The 19,714-nt window shown below is 44.2% G+C and overlaps 2 protein-coding genes and 1 long non-coding RNA gene across 3 annotated transcripts; all 3 read right to left on the minus strand.

The window, feature by feature from the left end:
• Nucleotides 1-300: 300 nt before the first annotated feature.
• Nucleotides 301-3,075, minus strand: LOC124696988. The gene is made up of 2 exons (XM_047229640.1): nucleotides 2,741-3,075; nucleotides 301-656 (listed from the first exon to the last, which is right to left on the minus strand). The coding sequence occupies exons 1-2, from the start codon at nucleotides 3,043-3,045 to the stop codon at nucleotides 647-649; spliced, it is 315 nt and encodes a 104-aa protein (XP_047085596.1). The 5' UTR covers nucleotides 3,046-3,075; the 3' UTR covers nucleotides 301-646.
• An 11,476-nt stretch (nucleotides 3,076-14,551) lies between these two features.
• On the minus strand, nucleotides 14,552-16,120 carry LOC124696989 (cytochrome P450 94B3-like). The gene has a single exon (XM_047229641.1). The coding sequence runs from the start codon at nucleotides 16,112-16,114 to the stop codon at nucleotides 14,552-14,554; it is 1,563 nt and encodes a 520-aa protein (XP_047085597.1). The 5' UTR covers nucleotides 16,115-16,120.
• Nucleotides 16,121-17,292: 1,172 nt separating this feature from the next.
• Nucleotides 17,293-19,713, minus strand: LOC124696990. Its single transcript, XR_007000748.1, has 3 exons — nucleotides 19,617-19,713; nucleotides 18,828-18,918; nucleotides 17,293-17,551 (listed from the first exon to the last, which is right to left on the minus strand). It is a non-coding gene; the product is annotated as an uncharacterized LOC124696990 (long non-coding RNA).
• Nucleotide 19,714: the final 1 nt, after the last annotated feature.

Below are 19,714 nucleotides of genomic sequence, written 5' to 3' on the forward strand. Positions count from 1 at the left end.
CCACCAGTCGAGCTTGAAAAGACACCTGAGACCGATCGCTTCGCGCTTTCAGTGTCAGGTACCCTACTATGGTATATGTTGACGGTACTCACTTTCTTAAATTTTATAAAGTAAACCATGATATTCAATCATACAGAGATGTGCAATGCTGGTAATACCTTCCTGGACTTCAAAATCTAATACTAGTAAGGTGGAGATGAGAATGGTTTGATGTTAATCCAGGCTAAGAAACACCTGGAAAACGGAAAGCCTGCAACTTGAAGCCAAAAATCAGTTTATTTGTCTGTTGGTAAATTCAGATTTGTCACGAGCGGATCATACCATACGGATAGAACTATCAGGGACAGAAGGGTCTGTATTGTTACGCACGCAAGACACCAAGTTTATTACAACTAAGTTCCAAGATTATGTTTTCATTCACTTGGCCATGATCCAAAACAGCAAAAGATTATCGGCACTCAGTTGAGTCACTATCAAGTTGCTCTAAACAGATCCATACTTGGAAAACGCTAGTTCAATTACAAAAGAAATCACCATGGAGATTGATTACATGTTCAGCATGGAGTGACCATGCGGAATTGCAGTAACTAAACCTCCTGGTTGTACTGTGGAATCTTGCTGAAATGATGACCACTGGGATATGCTCTCACTGTCCCCTGCATAAAGCAAATACGATTCAATGGATAAACATACAGAAAAATGCCGATTTCCATGGATAAACATAAGGAAACCGAAACAAGAAAGAGGAGGATAAAAGAAAAAGGAACGAGTAAACTAAGATCCTGGTACATGGATCGCTGATTTTCATGCAGTCCTATCAAGGACCAAAACTCTAGCTTAGTAGAGCATACCTAACTATGTGAAAGTTACTGAATGGCTCAGTATGTGACGAATCTCAAATGTTAAAGATTAGAATCTAGGTTGTGCCAATAATACAAAATGAAACCAGTATGATACTAATACACAATAATAATATACAGAAATACTAAAAAAATGCTTATACTTGCCACTGTTACCGTGGTTATTAGTATGGACTATTTGATAGTAACTTGTTTATATCATGAAAAAGGCATAACATTTATGTGATTAGCACAATCCACATCTGTCTGAAAGGAACCCAAAAAAAGTAATTCCATTTTAGTAGGAGTTACTCAATGTACTCTGTCTTTGTGATATTTGTGTGCACTTCACAAAGAAAAATATGGAGGTGGTTAAAGGTAAATATGCTATTAGTATAAACAATGTTAGTCAACTTTATAGGTTTCTGATGTAGTATAGCCCTGGCCTACCTGGTGCCAAGGTGCCCCTAGAGTAAATAATTATGGATTCCCATTTCTGCACCATGTAAATTATGTTGCCAAAACAATATAGCATTATGTTTTGTGAAAGCGTTCAGGCAGAGGACGACAAAGTTGACATGGGCGAAGGCGCTAAAAATAGACTTGAGGGATTCAAATGTACCTATATCCCCTCTAAACAATCAGAGATACTACCTCAAGGAAATCCTAGGAATAGCAGTTCAAATTGTACCACCTATGACCAAACTGCTTGATCACATCTAAAAAAAAAAACTGTTTGATCAGGAAGGCACAATGTTGCATCCGGGCAAGGTAGTGTAGGAGAATGCTGCAGCTCAGCATTGCAGCAATTCAGCCTGGGTCTTTTCAGTGGGCGCAACTGATAGCTGAAACTTGTTCTGAGAAGTGAGAACAGCTTATGGCAGGAATTGGTTCTGAGAAGTATGTTTAACACTTCACATCTACTAAAACTAACCTCATCGGTACAAAAGCTGTCAGGGTTAGATTTCTTGTTTTATCAGGATTTTAGTTTTTTGTTTGTTTGGTATGTACTTATCAAAATGATAGTAGATGAGAAATGGCAATTTGCTACAACTTAGATTATGCATTCCTCATGACACTCACACGTTCTTGCTACTGTTGTGCACAAGGAGATTCAGTATTATCGTGTGATCAGAAAATAACATTTAGTAATTCAGATTTGCGTTAGTGTATTTGAGAGTTGATATTGTTCAGTGATCATTAGCATTAGCATTTAACATTCTACGTTAACAGAGCCGATCTAACACTTTCAGTTAGAGCCGATCTAACACTTTCAGTTATATATCACAGGTTTGTATCATAAGCTCAACGAAGCACACACAAAAACAGAGGCTTAGCATAGAATAAGTATGTTAACTAAGAGAACATCAATAGAGTTATTCTCGAATCAAGTAACGTAGAACTTATAGATAGTCTTTTGTTGATCAAAGTGATCAAACTAGTAATCCCATTACAAGATAATTATAATTCTGTGGGGATATGGACTTCTCATTTCTCTGTTTCTGATATGCATCACATCTGATGGTTTGGTGCTAGGAGGTCTACCAAGAAGACTGTGTGCAGATATATAATCAGACGTAAGCCTAAGCAACTATGCTAAGTACCAAAAATCTTCTGGATGTTGAATGGGACATATCTTCTACAGCAGTCAGCACATTTTGTTGCCTGTAATGGCTGAAGCTTTTCATCAAACATCTACAGTGCGCAACCTAACCCACAGCCTTGTTGGCCAAACCAACATAATTTTACAGATTACAAACAAAATCGTGCCAGCATTTCATCGAGCACTTGGACCACAACCCACTAACAAGTTCGATCAAACAAGGAGACGCGATAACTAGCAACCAGCGCATGAAAGGACGTACGATAAGGCGAAAGTGGTGTGGGAGGACGGCACTGACCTGATCTTCTTGATGAGGATCTCGCGGAGCTTCTTGCCGAGTTCCTGGGAACGGACGCGCGCCATGAGCGCCTTGTGGGCGAGCACGCGCTTCTCCGAGTTCTTGACGTGGTGCTCCGTCCGGCGTTTGATGAGCCTCTCGATGCCGCTCGACCGCATCTTCCGCTCCATCACCTGGAGCGCGCGCTCCAGGTTGCCGTCCCGCACCTGTACCATGATGCCCCGCGACGGCTGAAGTTGCCCGTAGTACGCCACCGCTGCCGTCGGCGGCCAGAGCCCCCGCGCCGTCCGTGCTAGTGCCTGCATCGCTTGTTCCCTCGCGCCGCCGCTGCCAGAACTGCCGCTGCCTGACGGGAAACCGCTAGCCGTCCCACAGAGAGGTGGGGCAGCGAAGGGATGAGTCAGGCCATGGGCTTTCTAAACTCTCATCAATTCTCTTTTCCCATGGGCCACTGAAACACGCTTCCAGCCCAACACGGGCTTTCTGGCGAATCCTATTCATCGCCCGCGAGTGATAGGTACAAACCATAGGTTTCAGCCAACGGGAAGTTTTGGACCGCAGCCTATCAAGGCAGGGAGCTAGTAGGCCTCGGGGTTTTCCGGTTTTTGCCGAGTTTTTTTTCTGGATTTTCTTGGGTTCGGTTTTCTTTCGATTTTTTTTGATTTCGATTTTTCTTTTTTTACCAAATTTTAAAGTTTAGCAAAAGAAAATTTCAAATTCGAATAATTTTCAAAGTAAGAAAATTTTTAATCTGAGCAAATTTTAAATATGACCAAATTTCAAATCTGGGCAATTTAAAAATCTAAGAAAATGGCAAATTTAAAATCTAAGCAATTTTTGAATATGAGAAAAATTCAATTCTAAGCAAATTTAAAATCTAAAAAAATTTCAAATTTGGGAAATTTTGAAACAACCAAACTAATGGGCCAGGTGACAAGGGATTAACTTGTCAATGCCTACAGATTGTAGACTTGGGTTTAGTTGGATGTAGAGGGCAAGTAGATCTCGAAGGTTTCAGCCGAAAAGTACTCGACAAATATGAAAACTAGGGTTTGTAAACAATGATTCGATGATCTCTGCGTCCCTCGACTCCCCCTTATATAGGAGGTGGAGCCGAGGGATTCGTGTTGTACAAGTTACAAAGTCCGGGAAGGTTTCTAACTCATCCCGTAAGATTTACAAATAAGACTTTCTATTACAACTCTAACTTTTCTTAATATTATCTTGGGCTTCCGAGTCCTTTTATTCTTCGGGTAATGGGCCTTCAATAAACCCCGGGTACTATCTTCGGCAGGCCCATTTGGGATGCCTATGTCAGTAGCCCCCGAGATTTTGCTTGAATCGTAGAGTCAGGGAAAATCTCCACTGTTTATTTTTACTCGACAACTTACACGTTTCTGTATTTATATAAATCTCTATATTGTACAGGGATAATGGTAATTGGGGCTAGTTCATCTGACGGATCAGGTACTAGTTAACTGCTCTAGTGGCAATCCGCAAAAACCTACTTCAAAATCACGTCCCTGGACATGATCTCGGGATATCGGTGTAAACTTCGACGAGTGCCGCTTAAGGTCTTACCATTCTGTCGAGTCCCGGTCATATTTATCGGGTACCTAACGCGTCGGTTAGGATTTTTCTTCGTATCTGTTGATACGGATAATAGTAGCAAACCGCGTCGGAGACGGCGCCACGCCGCACGAACGGATCTGGGTCTTACCTTCGCAAATATTGCGGCATTCGGGAGATTTTTTCGCGACTTCGGCGCTCGAGAATATATTGTCGAGTGCTTATTCGGCTGTTGGAATAGCACATTTTATTGAGTCAACGGATGACTTATATTGTTTTCCCGATGGGAGTATATGCAGAGTTATTTGTATAACTCGAAATATATTTGCTTCCTCTTTCTTTTCTCTCTTTTTTTTTTTTTTTTTTGTAAACTCATCGGGCACGCGAACAGCGTTCCCGATGGGAGTAGCCCCCGAGGCTACAGCCAAGAACTTGTGCTTGGTTGTAGGCTCCACGCCTTATGCCGCCATATTTTCTTTCTTTGCCGAAGTTTTATAATTTCTCGGGTGCGCGAACAGCGCTCCCGATGGGAGTAGCCCCCGAGGCTATGAACAAATACTTGTATTTGATCATAGGCTCACACCATTTCTATTTTGTCTTTCTTGATTCTTCCAAAGTAGCCCCCGAGCATTTGGCCAAAAACTTTTGTATTTGATCAAAGGCTCTCCGATATTTTTGCTTGTCGCCTTTTGATGCAGCTGTTAAGTCGAATTTTTCTTTCTGCCAAGGTGACGTTATTGCTGACGATAGCCACGATTATAAGTCCAAAAATCGCGAGAAGTTTCTCTCCTGCTGCCTTGCAGGCCCAATTGATCCATTATGCTGACACGTCGTGCAAGTGGGGGACACACGTCCTCCGCTTTTTCTGGCGCACGCACCGTAACTTCCTCAATGTTAAATTACTTTTTACCCTTGCTGCCACGTGGCTATCATCTGGCACACATTTTTCTTATCCAACGGTTCGTCGTTTCACCGCACCCCTACATAAGATCATCTTCTTCCTCCTTGAGCGCTTCCGCTCGCGCCGCCTTCATTCTCTCATCTACAAATTTTCTCCTGCGATCTACAACCTCGCAAGCTCCTCGCTTCCAAACTGCAAATCCTGCGCATTGTTGATGCCACCGCGTCGATTGACAAGGCACAGCACGCCGGAATCCTCCATGGCCACCGTGGATCTTGGGGCGGCGGAGTGGGAAAGGTCGAAGATTTCCACTCAAGACATCAACATGCTCAAGAAGCTGGGGATTAGCAAGAAACCCAAAGCATTGTGCTTCCCCAGTGAGGAAAGCTACCCAACTCCCCCAATGGGGTACCGGGTAAGTTTTGTCGATCACCTCATCCGCGGTCTGTCCGCCCCCATTCATCCTTTTCTCCGTGGACTGCTTTTTGTCTACGGTTTGCAACTCCACCACCTCACGCCAAACTCCATTCTTCACATTTCCATTTTTATCACTCCTTGTGAAGCCTTCCTTGGCGTCTCGCCTAATTGGGCGCTATGGAAGCGCATTTTCTTCTGCCGCCGTAATGGCTCTCCCAATGTCGCCTATAATATAGGCGGCGTTGTAATTTCTGTTCGTCCCACTGTTGACTACTTCGATGTCAAGCTTCCTGACTCCGTTCAAGGGTGGCGCAAGAAGTGGTTGTACATTCAGGAGGAAAACCATGGATGTGCGGAGGACAACATTCCTCCATTTGATGGTGCCGAGAAAATTCTTCGTCGCCGTTCCTGGGATGCAGAGGCCACCGAAGAAGAAAGAGCTTCGACAGAGGCCTTGATGACCCGCATCCATGAGTTGCAAAATACTCGCGGCAAAGAATTGTCAGGTATCCAGATTACAGTGTATTTTCTTAAGAGTAGAGTGCAGCCTCTTCAGGCTCGCAAATTTCCTCTCCGGAAGTATGCCGGCGACGAAGACGTAGATCGGCTGTCAGCGGATTTGGAAGTTAAGGACTTGGAAAAGCTTGTCCGAAAAATTTCCTCCCTCAGCAAAAAAGATGCTGTCCCTTCTTCTTGTCGTGTGACACCATACAGCGCCGCCAATCCACTTCCCAAGGTAATCTTTGTCTATTGTCTTGCTATTGCTTTGCTATCTTTTTTGTGACTTTTTTTTCTGACATCTTTCCCTGTTTTATTTTGCACAGAATCATCCAAAGCTTGTCTCGCTTCCTCCTCTTCCTGAAGGTGGAGAAGTCGAAGAAAGGGCCATTGTCACTGACGACAATCAAGAAGCTTCCTCTTTTGTGAATGAACCCGTAGATTCTCGAAAATCTGCGGGATCTGTTGAAAAGGATGCTGCCTCTGAAGGCACTGCATCAGCGCAATCTCCTCCTCCTGCTGTTTCTCCAAAGAACAAAAGGAAAAGGAGTGATGTCGAAGATTCCGGGACCTCCAAACCCGAAGAAGCTGCTCCTTCACCGCAGAAGGCAGCTTATGACCCATACCTTGAGAGCCTCATCAGTTCGTAAGTTCCCTCTCTCTCTTTCTTTTTTATACTCGAAGAATTTTGTCTGTCTTGCTTTTTATGCTACCACCCTTTTACCACAGTGATGATGAGGAAGAAACACCAACTTTGGATGTGACTGCTCGAACGAGTACGTCACATACTCTAGTTGTTTCGGAGCCGCCAGTTGAAGGAGAAGAATCCTCGCCTCCTCAACAAAACGTCGGCGCTTCTACTCCTCCGTCAAGCCCCCTTGTCCCTTCACCAAAAAGGGCAAGGACTGAAACAGTCCCGGAGCCTACTCTCCAATTGAGTAGCTCTTCTGATCCTCTCTTGGATGATGTAAGTTCTCAATTTTCTTGGCACTGTCTATATTTTCTCTGTTTACTTCTATGTGCCATCATATTTTCCTCATTCCGACATTTTTCCTTTGACTTTCTTTAACAGCCTATGATCAAAGATCTTATTCGTATCGGTGCCCAATTTATTGGGTACCGTGAATATGCTAGTAAGACTGAAGGTAATGCCTTGCTTCTTCTTTTTGCCGATGCTCTCTTGTTCCTTTGTTGTCGATATTTTTAACTATATTTAACTTTCTTGGTAGAAAAACTGACGGAGGCCAACGAGCGGGCCAACATACTTGCTCAAAAATTAGAGCGAAGTGAGGAGGCTCGTAAGAAAGCTGAATCAGATGCTAGTCAAGCTAGAGCAGAGGCTGACAAGGCTAGGGCTGATGCTGCTGGTGTCGAAGATCTTAGGAAAAGACTTCACGATGCAGAAACTTCGCTGAGCGATCATATAGCTGCACAATCTGCTCGCGAGGAAGCCGTCCTTAAGCGCATAAGGACGCAAAATCGTCGCTTTGTCAGTAAGTATTTGAACCACCTCATATCCTTTGAACTTTCTTTTCCTTCGATCATTTGTTGCTCACTAAGTTTTTATCTTGGCAGATAGAACGGCTCAAGAATTTGAACTTGAAGATCCCGACAATGATCCTCTTCTTGACGCCGTTTCATTCCTTGAATTTCATGGAACAGAAGCACGCGATGGCATTGATCAAGCTAAAGCAGGGTTGTCGCGACTCTTTCCATACTTCTTCCCGAAGAAAGAGGAACCTGCAACTTTCCTTGCTCTGGCTAAGTGCTTTAATCCACCGGAAGATCTTGGGCTGAAGATGCGCCAAGAAAATATGAAGGTCAGCCGTTGAAAATACTTGTTGCCTTAGTTGCTCGATAGTCGGCAAACTATCGGCTGGGCGAAAGTAGGCGACACGGAGCGAGATAGAACGACAAAAATGGCGATCGTTGATCAAGGCAGCGAAGCCCAACACGAAGAAAATCCTGTCTTATCTCGGGATCAAGCCATCTTCGACTCCTAGCTCATCAAAGCCGGAGGTCTAGTTGAATGCCCCTTTGTTTTTCCTTTTTAGCTTACCTCCTTCTTTTGGCATTGTTGCCATAATGTTCTTGGCGATGACTTGCTCAGGTAGGTCTCTAGAGGTCCTTCTTTTGTAACAGACATGTATATATTATGAGAATGAATGAAAATCTATCTTTGCTCAATGATTGATGTCGAAATTTCTCTTTTTTCCAGTTAATTTTTGACAACTATACGTCAACTGCTGGTCCTTCCGAGGTTTTCCCTTCGCCTTTTTTGAAGAAAACCCCTGTCATTGCTTACTTTTGTCGAAGATTACGTAAATAAGACTTCGGCGAGAAGATTTGAAGGAACTTCAACAACAACTCCAATCCATGAAGAAGCGAGTCACTTATGCTTATGGAACGAGTCTCGGAAATCCTCCGAGAGGAAAAGGTAGCACTCCAACAAGCTCAAGATGCTATAGGCTGAAAAGGATGCCGCCATTGCTTGAAGCTGCTGCAGCTATGTCTCGAGAAAATTTTATGCTTCAGCGCTAACAGATGCTAGCCTGGATATGGCGGGTGTGCTTCGATGTCTTTGTCTCTCTTTACCTTTCTTTTTCCCTTGTCTTCTTGTTGTCCACTAATTTTGTTGAGATAGGTGCCTTTTTGAATGCTGCCACGGAAGATGAACGTGTTGAAGCTCGTTTCGATGCTCTTCTGAGGCTTGCGCGCGATCATGGTTCAAGTTTTTGGGGCACACCTGAACGGACTCGCGAAATCGTCAGATTTCAAGATCGTGCGGCTGACGAGTCCGCGAGTTTCTCGACTTTTGTACGAGGACCTTGTCGTTAGTTTACGGGACCATGTTTCCACGTAATAAGATGCCAGAGACGCTTCCCGCTCTGATGAAAAATTTCGAGATGCTCCTCGGATCCATGGGTTTGTGCGAGCCCAAATAGCTGCTGGTGCAAGGTTTGCCATGATCATGATAAAGATCTGCTACCCGAAATTAGATGTGAGTCAAATTGTTCCAAAATGTCTGGCGAAGATGGCGAAGAGAAAAAGGAACTTCAGCAAATATGATGACGTTGTGACTCCTGTTGCCGAAGATATGATGGATGAACTTCTTCGACTAGACGCTGAATTCTTTGTGAAAGGCAGTTATGCAGAACATAGCACTCGCGCTATAAATAATGAACGGCTGACGATAGATAATATATTGGGTAACTCTTGAAGTTTTGTTGCTCCAAGGATTGTGTCTTGTGTACAGGAAACATAATCTATATTGTAAATTTGTTATATTTCTATTTTTCAATGCCAAGCCCCCGGGCGTTGTAACGGCGGTATTTTTTCTTTTTACGATGCGAGGTTATCCCAAGGCAAGATAAATTGTATTTGCACACTATTTTTGCGGGTGCGAACCCTGATATTTTTCTGTTGATTGCTATTTTGCGATGTGTTTTTATTTGGCGAGGTATTTTATACCAAGGCGAAATATATATATTGCATCTTCTGGGTAAAAGCCCCCAAGCCTGTCGAGAAATATATAATTCCACTATCTTTATTATATTGCAGCACCGCGAGCCCGCCTCATTAAAAACCTTTCCCGGCCCCACTCGGTGCCCCGAAAAAGGAAAAGAGTGCGTCTGAAAACTCGCGGGCGTTTAAGTACATTGTAGCTTTACAAAGGAGGACTATATTTCGGCACTAAGCGTAGAAACGCCTTAGCTGTGCTACGTTCCAGGGATTTTTCTCGGGAGTCCCTGTCTTCTTATCTTTGATCCTGTATGCTCCTCCTTCGATTACTACGTGACGACGTAAGGTCCAAGCCACGGCGACTCGAGTTTTCGAGTACGATCTTGATTGAGTCGCAGAACTAAGTCTCCAACCTGAAAGGATCTTGGCCGCAAACGTCGACTGTGGTATTTTTCGAGTCCTGTTGATATTTGGTAACTCGTGACGGGACTTCATCTCCGGCTTCATCAAGTGCGTCGACATCATCTTCTAAAGCCTTTCTCGAAGTTTCTTCATCGTGATTCCGTAACTCTTGGAGCATCATGTTCTATTTCTATCGGCGATACTGCTTCAGCTCCATGGACCAGGAAAAACGGCGTCTCCTGCGTCGCTGTGTTTGGTGTTGTTCGAATACTCCACAACGCACTTGGTAACTCCTCTGGCCAGGTGTGTCGAGCTTTTTCCAATGGTCCCAACAAGCGCTTCTTGATACCATTGCAGATAATGCCATTGGCTTTCTCGACTTGGCCATTGGTCTGTGGATGTGCGACAGACGCAAAACTTAGTTTGATGCCCACTTCTGCACAATATGCTTTGAACTCCTTGGAAGTAAAGTTACTGCCGTTATCTGTGACGATACTGTGAGGTACTCCAAATCGAAAAACGATGCTCTTCACGAATTTTATTGCTGATGCTGCATCCGGTGAATTTATCGGCTTTGCTTCTATCCACTTGGTGAATTTGTCGACAGCCACCAACAGGTACTCATATCCTCCTGGCGAAGCTTTGTGCAATTTACCCACCATATCGAGTCCCCATTGGGCGAAGGGCCACGACAATGGTATTGGCATTAATTCTGCCGCCGGAGAGTGCGGTTTTGCGGCAAACCTTTGGCACGCGTCGCAAGTTCGTACTATTTCTTTTGCGTCCTCGATTGCTGTCAACCAGTAGAATTCTGCCCGAAAAACCTTGGCTGCAATAGCTCGACTGCTTGCGTGGTGACCGCATATTCCTTCATGCACATCTTTTAAGATTATTCTTCCTTCTTCGGGTGTGACACACCTTTGCAGGACGCCTGAAATACTTCGCTTATATAACTCCCCTTTGACCACTGTGAAAGCTTTGGATCGTCGAATAACTCGCCTTGCTGTAACTGGGTCGTCGGGTATTTCCTTTCTGAGGATATATGATATGTACGCTTGCATCCAAGGGACTTCTACCATCATCACAAGTTCTTGGTCTTCTTCGTCCTCCACGGTTTCTTTGAGAGACGCCGAAGTTTTTTCTTCTTTTGCTTTTTTCTGCATCTTCTTCGGCTTCGTTGATCTCTCCGTTATTTCTTCCCAAAATACGCCTGGTGGGATTGCAAGGCACTGTGACCCGATGTTTGCGAGGACGTCAGCCTCATCATTGCTCAATCTACTGATGTGATTTACCTCGCATCCATCAAACAACTTCTCAAGCTCATTGTACATCTCCTTGTATGCTATCATGCTATCATTGACTGCATCACATTGGTTCATAACTTGCTGAGCCACCAATTGTGAGTCGCCAAAGATTTTTAGTCGAGTTGCACCGCAAGCTTTCGCCATCCTCATCCCGTGTATGAGGGCTTCGTATTCTGCTTCATTGTTGGATGCGTTTGGGAACGTCATCCGTAGGACATATTTTAACTTGTCGCCTTCAGGTGATATCAGTATCACTCCTACGCCAGCTCCTTCTACCCTCTTGGATCCGTCGAAGTTCATGGTCCAAGTTCTCGACAAATCTGGGGGTCCCGTGTTTTGCAGCTCCATCCATTCTGCGATGAAGTCTGGCAAAACTTGCGACTTCATTGCCTTTCTTTTTCATACGTGATGTCCCGAGGGGAAAGTTCTATTCCCCAAAGGGAGACACGCCCTGTAGTTTCTGGATTGTTCAGTATATTTGAAAGAGGTGCTTCATTGACTACTATTATCGGGTGTGCCGAAAAATAGTGGCACAACTTTCTTGCTGTTGTAATCACTCCATATGCTAGTTTCTGGTACTGTGGGTACCGCTGTTTGGAAGGCGATAAAACTTCACTAATGAAATATACCGGCCTTTGCACTCCATGGAGTTTTCCTTCTTCTTCTCTTTCGACAACTAGCACCGTGCTAACCACTTGGGGTGTGGCTGCGATGTACAACAGGAGAGGTTCCTTTTCCTTCGGCGCCACCAAGACTGGTGGTGTCGAGATTTTACGCTTCAAATCCTCGAAAGCTCTATCGGCTTCTTCGTTCCACTGGAATTTCTCCCCTTGTTTTATCAGAGTGTAGAACGGTAGTGCTTTTTCTCCCAGCCTGGCGACGAATCTACTCAAAGCTGCGACTCGCCCCGTCAGCTGTTGTATTTCTTTCAACTTTGTTGGCTTCCTCATAGTTACGATGGCCTGTATTTTTTCGGGATTAGCTTCAATCCCTCTTGCTGATACTAAAAATCCGAGAAGTTCTCCCGCAGGAACTCCAAAGGAACATTTTGTTGGGTTCAACTTAAGGCAAAATTTGTCGAGGTTGTCGAAGGTTTCCTTCAAATCTTCGATCAATGTTGACCCTTTCTTTGATGTTATCACGACATCATCGATGTAGACTTGTACATTTTCACGTGGTTGTGGGTTCGATCCCCACAGACGGCGCCAATTGACAAGGGATTAACTTGTCAATGCCTACAGATTGTAGACTTGGGTTTAGTTGGATGTAGAGGGCAAGTAGATCTCGAAGGTTTCAGCCGAAAAGTACTCGACAAATATGAAAACTAGGGTTTGTAAACAATGATTCGATGATCTCTGCGTCCCTCGACTCCCCCTTATATAGGAGGTGGAGCCGAGGGATTCGTGCTGTACAAGTTACAAAGTCCGGGAAGGTTTCTAACTCATCCCGTAAGATTTACAAATAAGACTTTCTATTACAACTCTAACTTTCCTTAATATTATCTTGGGCTTCCGACTCCTTTTATTCTTCGGGTAATGGGCCTTCAATAAACCCCGGGTACTATCTTCGGCAGGCCCATTTGGGATGCCTATGTCACCAGGCCCATTAACGGTTTCCCCTTAGCGATGGTTAGTTGCTCCCTTCCTCGCCCAGCAGTGGCGCGGATTTGCGGGAGAAAGCGGGTCGCGGCCCATCAGCTTCGTTTTTTTTTGTTTTTTCTTCGTTTCTTCACTGGTTTGGTCGATTTTTTGTCGGTTTTCGTTTTTCCTGTTTTCCAATTTTTCCATTTTCTATTTTGAACATATTTTCAAATTCGAGCAAATTTCAAATTCAAGCAAATTTCAAATTGGAGCAAATTTGAAATTCGAGTAAGTATCAAATTTCAAGCAAATTTTTAGATTGAAACAAATTTCAAATTCAAGCAAATTTCAAATTGGAGCAATTTTTAAATTGGAGCAAATTTCAAATTCGAGCAAATTTTCAAAGTTAAACATTTTTGTAATTTGAACTTTTTTAGATATATATTTTTCCATGTTTTGAAAGTTTCATATTTGGAACTTATTCAAAAATTAAAATTAATTTTAAAAACTGCAGATAACTCTCTGGGTGACTGGGCCAGCCCAATACGAGCGAATAAGGAGGAGCCGTTGCGTGCATGGGTTAATCCCGCGCACACGAGACCGGGGTATAGGCGCGCCCGCCGCACACCCCCATCCCACCGGCGGTTATGTGGGCCGTGGCCTATCAGGAAAATTTTCTTATTTTTTGTTGTTTCTTTTATGTTTGTATCTTCGTCTTTAAAACTTTTAATTTATTAAAAAGATCGAGATTTTTTTTTCAAAGTTGTAACAATTTTTACATGTGAATGAGGTAGAAAGAGAATTCAAATTTGGTGAGAAACTATGAGTTAGAATTTTCGTAAAATCATAGATTATGATATTAAGGATACACATGAAATTTGTGAATCCAATTTCAGCTCCTATATACCACCTGCAATACATAAGAGCTAAAGCAGTATAGGAAATAAGAAATATATGATGTTTAGCCCAAAAGTAATAGCTATACTATCATAATTTACTCTTAATTTTTTTGCTACAGGCCATAACTATTTTTTGGCGCTTGCTGAAACACACTGCTTGATTTTGTATTTGTGATTTGTGTCTTTGTGAAGTAGCATTCCATATTTGCCATAACACACCGCATGACCATAAATAGAAAGTTTGGCACTTTTTCCTTGGATGACCATGCTATGGCCGGTTTTGAAGCCAATTGGCTAGACTTTTCATTTTTTTTTTGTCATGTGGTGTGTTCTGTCAGTTATGACACAAAATTATAACGGTTTTGCTATGTCTCAGTGTGAGAATTTCTTAAGTCTAAGTCACTTATTAAAAAGTGCTTGAGTTGCACTTTTCTGTTAAAAAAGTGCAATTGCACTTTTCTAGCAGAAATGTGCAATGAAACGAGTTGCACTTTTCTTTAAACTGCAGTTGCACTTTTCTAAGGTGACTGTGACTTAAGAAAATCTCAGTCAACTTAGACACAGATACACCTAAATAAATTATAATGGTACCAGACAATGATACAATCGGACAATGTATTTCGACAAACGCCAAAAAATTAAGGTGCTCAGTACTGTAACAAATCTTCTCTTTACTTTTCTACGAAGATGCTTATTGCAAGCTACAATATATCAATAATTACAATGGATTTATTTTGATTGCTGGAGTATATACACAATGGACGTCCTTGTACTGGTAATCAATCGTCTCTAGCCTTCACCGTCACGGGGAGCCCGTCCGCCATCCGCAGAGTGATCGACGGCATCTGCCGCGGCCGGTACATGTGCTTCACCTCCAGTTTGAACTCCTCCAGCACGCACGCCACGATGGACTTCATCTGGATGTACGCCATCTCCTTCCCGAGGCAAATCCTCGGCCCCGCGTGGAACACCGAGAACCGGAACGGGCTCTCAGGCCGGAACGTTCCCTCCGCCGGGTCCAGCCACCGCTCCGGCCGGTAAGCCCGCGCGTCCTCGCCCCACACGGACTCCATCCGTCCCATCGCGTACGAGTTGTACGTCACGAACCATCCCGCTCCCACCGCCGTGCCGTCGGGCAGCACGTCGGCGGCCTGCGCGTACACCCTGTTCACCGGCACCGGCGTGTGCAGCCGCATCGACTCCGTGATGGCCGCGTGGAGGTAGTGCATCTCCCTCAGCTCGTCTAGATCGAAGCCGGCACTGTCCCGATCGCCCTGCGCACGGCGGGCGCGCGCCGCGGCGACCTCGTCGCGGATGCGGCGCTCCACGTCCGGGCGCGAGGAAAGCTGCCAGAAGAACCACGTGAGCGCGGAGGACGTGGTCTCTCGCCCGGCGAGCAGGACACTGATCACCACGTCTCGGAGGACGGCGTCGGTGCAGCTGTCGCCCTGGCTCGCCATGAACCGCGACAGGAGGTCGTGCTTCTCGCAGCCCGTGCCCATCTCCTCCCGTCGCGACCGGATGATGCGGTCGGCGTAGCCGTGCACCATGGCGACGGACTCGCGGAGCCGCCGCTCGGAGCCCAGGTTAAGCGCCTTCTTGATCTTCCAGAACCCCGGGACAGCGTACCGGAACCTGCCCGCGCTGATATTTGCGGCGTCACGGAACGCGTCGGCGAACGTGCCGCTAGAAGTCTCTTCCTCCGGGGAAGAGCCGTCGCCGACCTCGTCATCATCAGGGAGCTGGTGCGAGTCGTGGTCGAAGGCGACGCGGCAGATGTTATCGAAGGCGAACCGCTCGAGCGTGTCCTGGAGGTCGATCGGCTGGCCGGAGCTCACCGCACGGCGCAGCAGCGGGAGGAGCCTGCCGTGGAGCTCGCCGTGCACGCTCTGGGCCACGAAGGCGCGCAGCGAGCGCGTGCTGAACTCGTGGCTGGCTGCCTTCCGCTGCGCGCGCCACGCTTCGCCGTCGGCGTTCAAGATGCCCCGGCCGAGGAAGTCGTGGAGCGTGGACGAGAAGCTCGGGCCCTTGGGGTAGTTCTTGAAGTTGGCGCGCAGGATGTGCTCCACGTTCGCCGGGTTGGCGGTGATGACGCCCGGCGCGGCGCCCGGCCGGCGGAACACGAGCGTGCACGTGGGCTGGCGGGCGAGCACCTCGGTCATCCAGTCCATTACGCGGTGCCGGTTGGCCAGGAACTGCGGCAGGTGGCCGAGCAGCGGGTACGGCCGCAGGCCCGGCGTGTGCTGCGCCGCCACCTTGTTGTCGAGCCTCCGGGCTCGAAGGACCATGACCGCACCGAGGAAGAAGAGCGGTAGCAGCAGCAGGAAGGCTGCCATCGGCATTGTTGCTAGCTGAGCTTTAGCGGCGTGTCAGACAATTTGGGATTAACAGTTGATGATCTCCATCGTTTAATTTGTAGTGTGTAGGTAAACGGGACGAAAATGAGTACTCCCGCTGCGGTGGAAGCACCCTAGCCACAGGTGATTTCAATTGCTGACCGAGCAAGTCCTGCCGGTTTGCCAAATGGAACGACTGGTCCTTTTTTAAGCTTACTTTTCGTAAGTAGGTTCTGTTTTCTTCAGGACTTTTCGTTGCGTTTACAGCTCACCATTGACAAGTTTCCGCGGAATTGACTGGATTATGTGTACTAGATTTAGATGTGCGCCTTGGCGCACGATCCCGTGAATTCATGTTGATTTACATTTTGCATAACAATGGTAGAAATAAGGTGGAAAGTGCATTGTACATGCAGTCTTCTGCTATTTCATAATTGACACATTTTTACAATCTTTGGATTGGATTTTAGACATACACATGTACACAAGAGCAGTTGGTATGTACTGGTTTAGTGCCGCAGCAGCCGATAGAGGCGGAGAGCAAAGGCGGCCGTGGCTGTTAGTCCACTTCGTCACCTCTTGCCATCACGGGCAGCAACGCAGAAGAGGGAGTCAGTCCTGAGTCGGGGCGAGGATTGCCCCGCCACACAGCATCTGCGGCAGGAAAGTCGGTTGATGCCGTGTATATATAATGCCGTGCCACATTAGCTGTGGCCCGTCACAGGCAGGCAGCCTTCACGTGCCTATACGTTATCGCTCAATAGCTAGTGCTGAAAAAGTAAAGGAGTTGCTCCATTTGTGTATGTTTTGCTAGCATTTCAATCGGAAAATGAAGTGTAAATGTGTAACCATCGCTCTATGTAGCTGTGATGGAAATCAAAGTTGTAAGTGTATCAATGCAATGTGAAGTTTCATCCAATGTGTGATCCCTTATATAACTGAAATGAAACGTATGTTTTCAGGCTTCCTCCTTGTAGATCTGAACTGAAATGTATGTTTTCAGACCTGCAAATATACAACTGTAAAGAAAATTGAACGTTTATGCTCCAGCTAATAGTCTAGCACTTAAACTCAACGAAAATATTAAGCCATACAAGCAAGCATTTGTAGTTTGTTATCATCAATTAAAATTCAAATACTAACAACCATACAAGTCTGGCACTGAAAAGCGTAAGGTAAAAGTAGATAAACTTGCACTTGCTTCTTCATCATGTTCCTCTACACCTTAATCTTGAAACAATAGTGGTATTGGCTTCCTTTTGACATTTCTGCTTGGCTCCAGGGATTTTGCAGTAGCTCTCCCTTAATCCATGTTTGAAAAGCAACCTTGCGAGGATTGATCATGGCCTCATGGGCATTCAAGCTAACAAAAACAGGGTCAAGTTGAACTGATATTTTTGGATTCGTTATTGCCCTCTTTCTCTTCTCCGAATGCAAGAAATGCTGCAAAAACTCAATCAGTGAGCATGAAAAACTCAACAATTTTGAGAAATAACTTTTTTATTTCTTTTTATTTGTATAAGTTGCATTTACAGCTTAGTGCCACTAATGTTTGGAGTCTTCTTTGATAAAGATTTGCTTTGTCTTGATGTCTCACTTCTAATTGTGAATGCTCTGTTTCTGCGTATATGACACAGCTGTAACAGTAGACGTTAGACAATCAGTACAACATTTGCTAGTTGGAACCACAAAAACCGTAATAACCTTGGCACTAACTAATCAACCTTATATGACACAATATAAAAAGAATTTCCCATGTCTATATACCACTTCCCTTACCAAGTTTTGTACCTCACAACATTTTTAAAACGAATCCATTTGCATTGGCTTAACGAAAACATGCCCTTAAAAAAACATTAAAAATTTAGGATTATTTGGGAAAGCTGGGACCAAAATAGCCTCAAAGAGATTTAGGCAAATCCAAAAATCAAAACGTCAACGCAAAAAGAAGAACCATGAAAAAACCATTGTATATGTTCATTAGAGAACCATTAAATGTTTAGCTAACCCTGACCAGTTGAGACTAACCAGAGATAGAGAAAAAAGTACTGAAACGTTTGAGTTATTCAATATGCGTAACCTCTTCTCTTAAATCCTTCCAAGCACCACAGTTTTCTGAAACTGCAGATACCTACTGTGGCTCCTTTTATAGACTCGTATATATTCAAAACACAAAATGATGGATTGTGAAAGTAGCACAACAAGCAAACACCAACGGCTAACCCTGTTTAAACAAAATGGATGTCTTTGGTTGAGTTTATCTGTTTTTCAAATAAATTGAGCTAATCCAATGACTCATGGAATAGGGAATTTTTTCTGCTCATTACCTTTTAGACCAATCAGTCCAAAAAAAAAACAGAATAAGAGGCATGTGAACTATCATGGCATACAACTCATTTGGCGATGAGCCATTGTTCAACATTGGAAGGGTTTGTAACTCCGTATAAGGAATACTATATCAAAGCAGTTCAATTCACCCAAGATTCTACAACCATGAATATACTCCTCCGGTTACTCTCACGATTAGTAACTCATGTTTGACATATATACAGTGGACCACATTACTTACGAAGTCAGTTAGCCCTGATACAGTAACATGCCTAGCACATGGTAAAAAAAATTGTGCTATATGTGCTGATTACAACCAAAAAGGATATTGAACTCACAAGATAATGTATCTAAACCATACTGACTGCTAAAACAGTATGCAAGGCCTTACCAAATTTCACAATAAGTGTACTGTATTGTGCAAACAAATGGGCGCAGTCTGAACGGCTGGCATGAGAGAACATCAATGCTTCGAGATACATCTGTAAGTAGCAAAAAATGATGGGATAATGTTAATAAGTATATACCATGTGAATACTAAGAAATAGAAGTTAAACATCTAAGAAATCAGTTAATTATACCGAGGTATAAAGCACAAATGCTGAAGGACCATATGCAATAAATACGAAGGAATAAGTTATATAAAAACAGAGGTGAATTGTATTATTCCTTTCCAGATGAGCAGAACATTCATATAACTCTAGCTCTTCTTTGTAGGAACACATAATTATAACACAAAATATAGAAATGCACAAATAAGTGACGGAAAAGAGAAGAAACTGATTATTTAGAAGTTCTTAATTAGACAAAGGATGTATAGCTCTGAAAATTATGCAAATTAGCACAATGCAGCAAACAGCCATAGGCTCTAGAGATGCAACAGAACGACAACGAAGTACCTTTGAAAATAGGCTTTGCACAATATACAGTCATTCGTTCAACCACCTTTCAACTAACCTTCCCATTAGATACAGAACGTCACCTGCAATAAATAAAATTACCTGCAACGGTAGGATCTGTAAAACCTACCATGATGAATAGTAACCAGATGTGCAAGAATTTATCAAAACAGATCAATGCAAGTATTACACACATCTAGTGAAGCTCAAAGCCATCTTTTTTTCTGGCAAACAGAAAGCCATCTAATATAATTAGAGAAGGCACTCCTTAATGTCCTCACCAGGAATGAGGGTCTTCACTCCGCAGTCTCTCTGAGGTACTCAATAATTAAGCTGCTCTCCCCTTGCAGTCAATGACGAAGACTATCGTTTACCTTGA

The sequence above is a fragment of the Lolium rigidum genome, chromosome 3, assembly GCF_022539505.1.
Source record: "Lolium rigidum isolate FL_2022 chromosome 3, APGP_CSIRO_Lrig_0.1, whole genome shotgun sequence".
NCBI classification, from domain to species: Eukaryota; Viridiplantae; Streptophyta; class Magnoliopsida; order Poales; family Poaceae; genus Lolium; species Lolium rigidum.

Bases quoted from the DNA above. Each gene is read 5' to 3' on its own strand.
- LOC124696988 (XM_047229640.1), bottom strand. From the start codon at position 3,045: ATGCAGGCACTAGCACGGACGGCGCGGGGGCTCTGGCCGCCGACGGCA.
- LOC124696989 (XM_047229641.1), bottom strand. From the start codon at position 16,114: ATGCCGATGGCAGCCTTCCTGCTGCTGCTACCGCTCTTCTTCCTCGGT.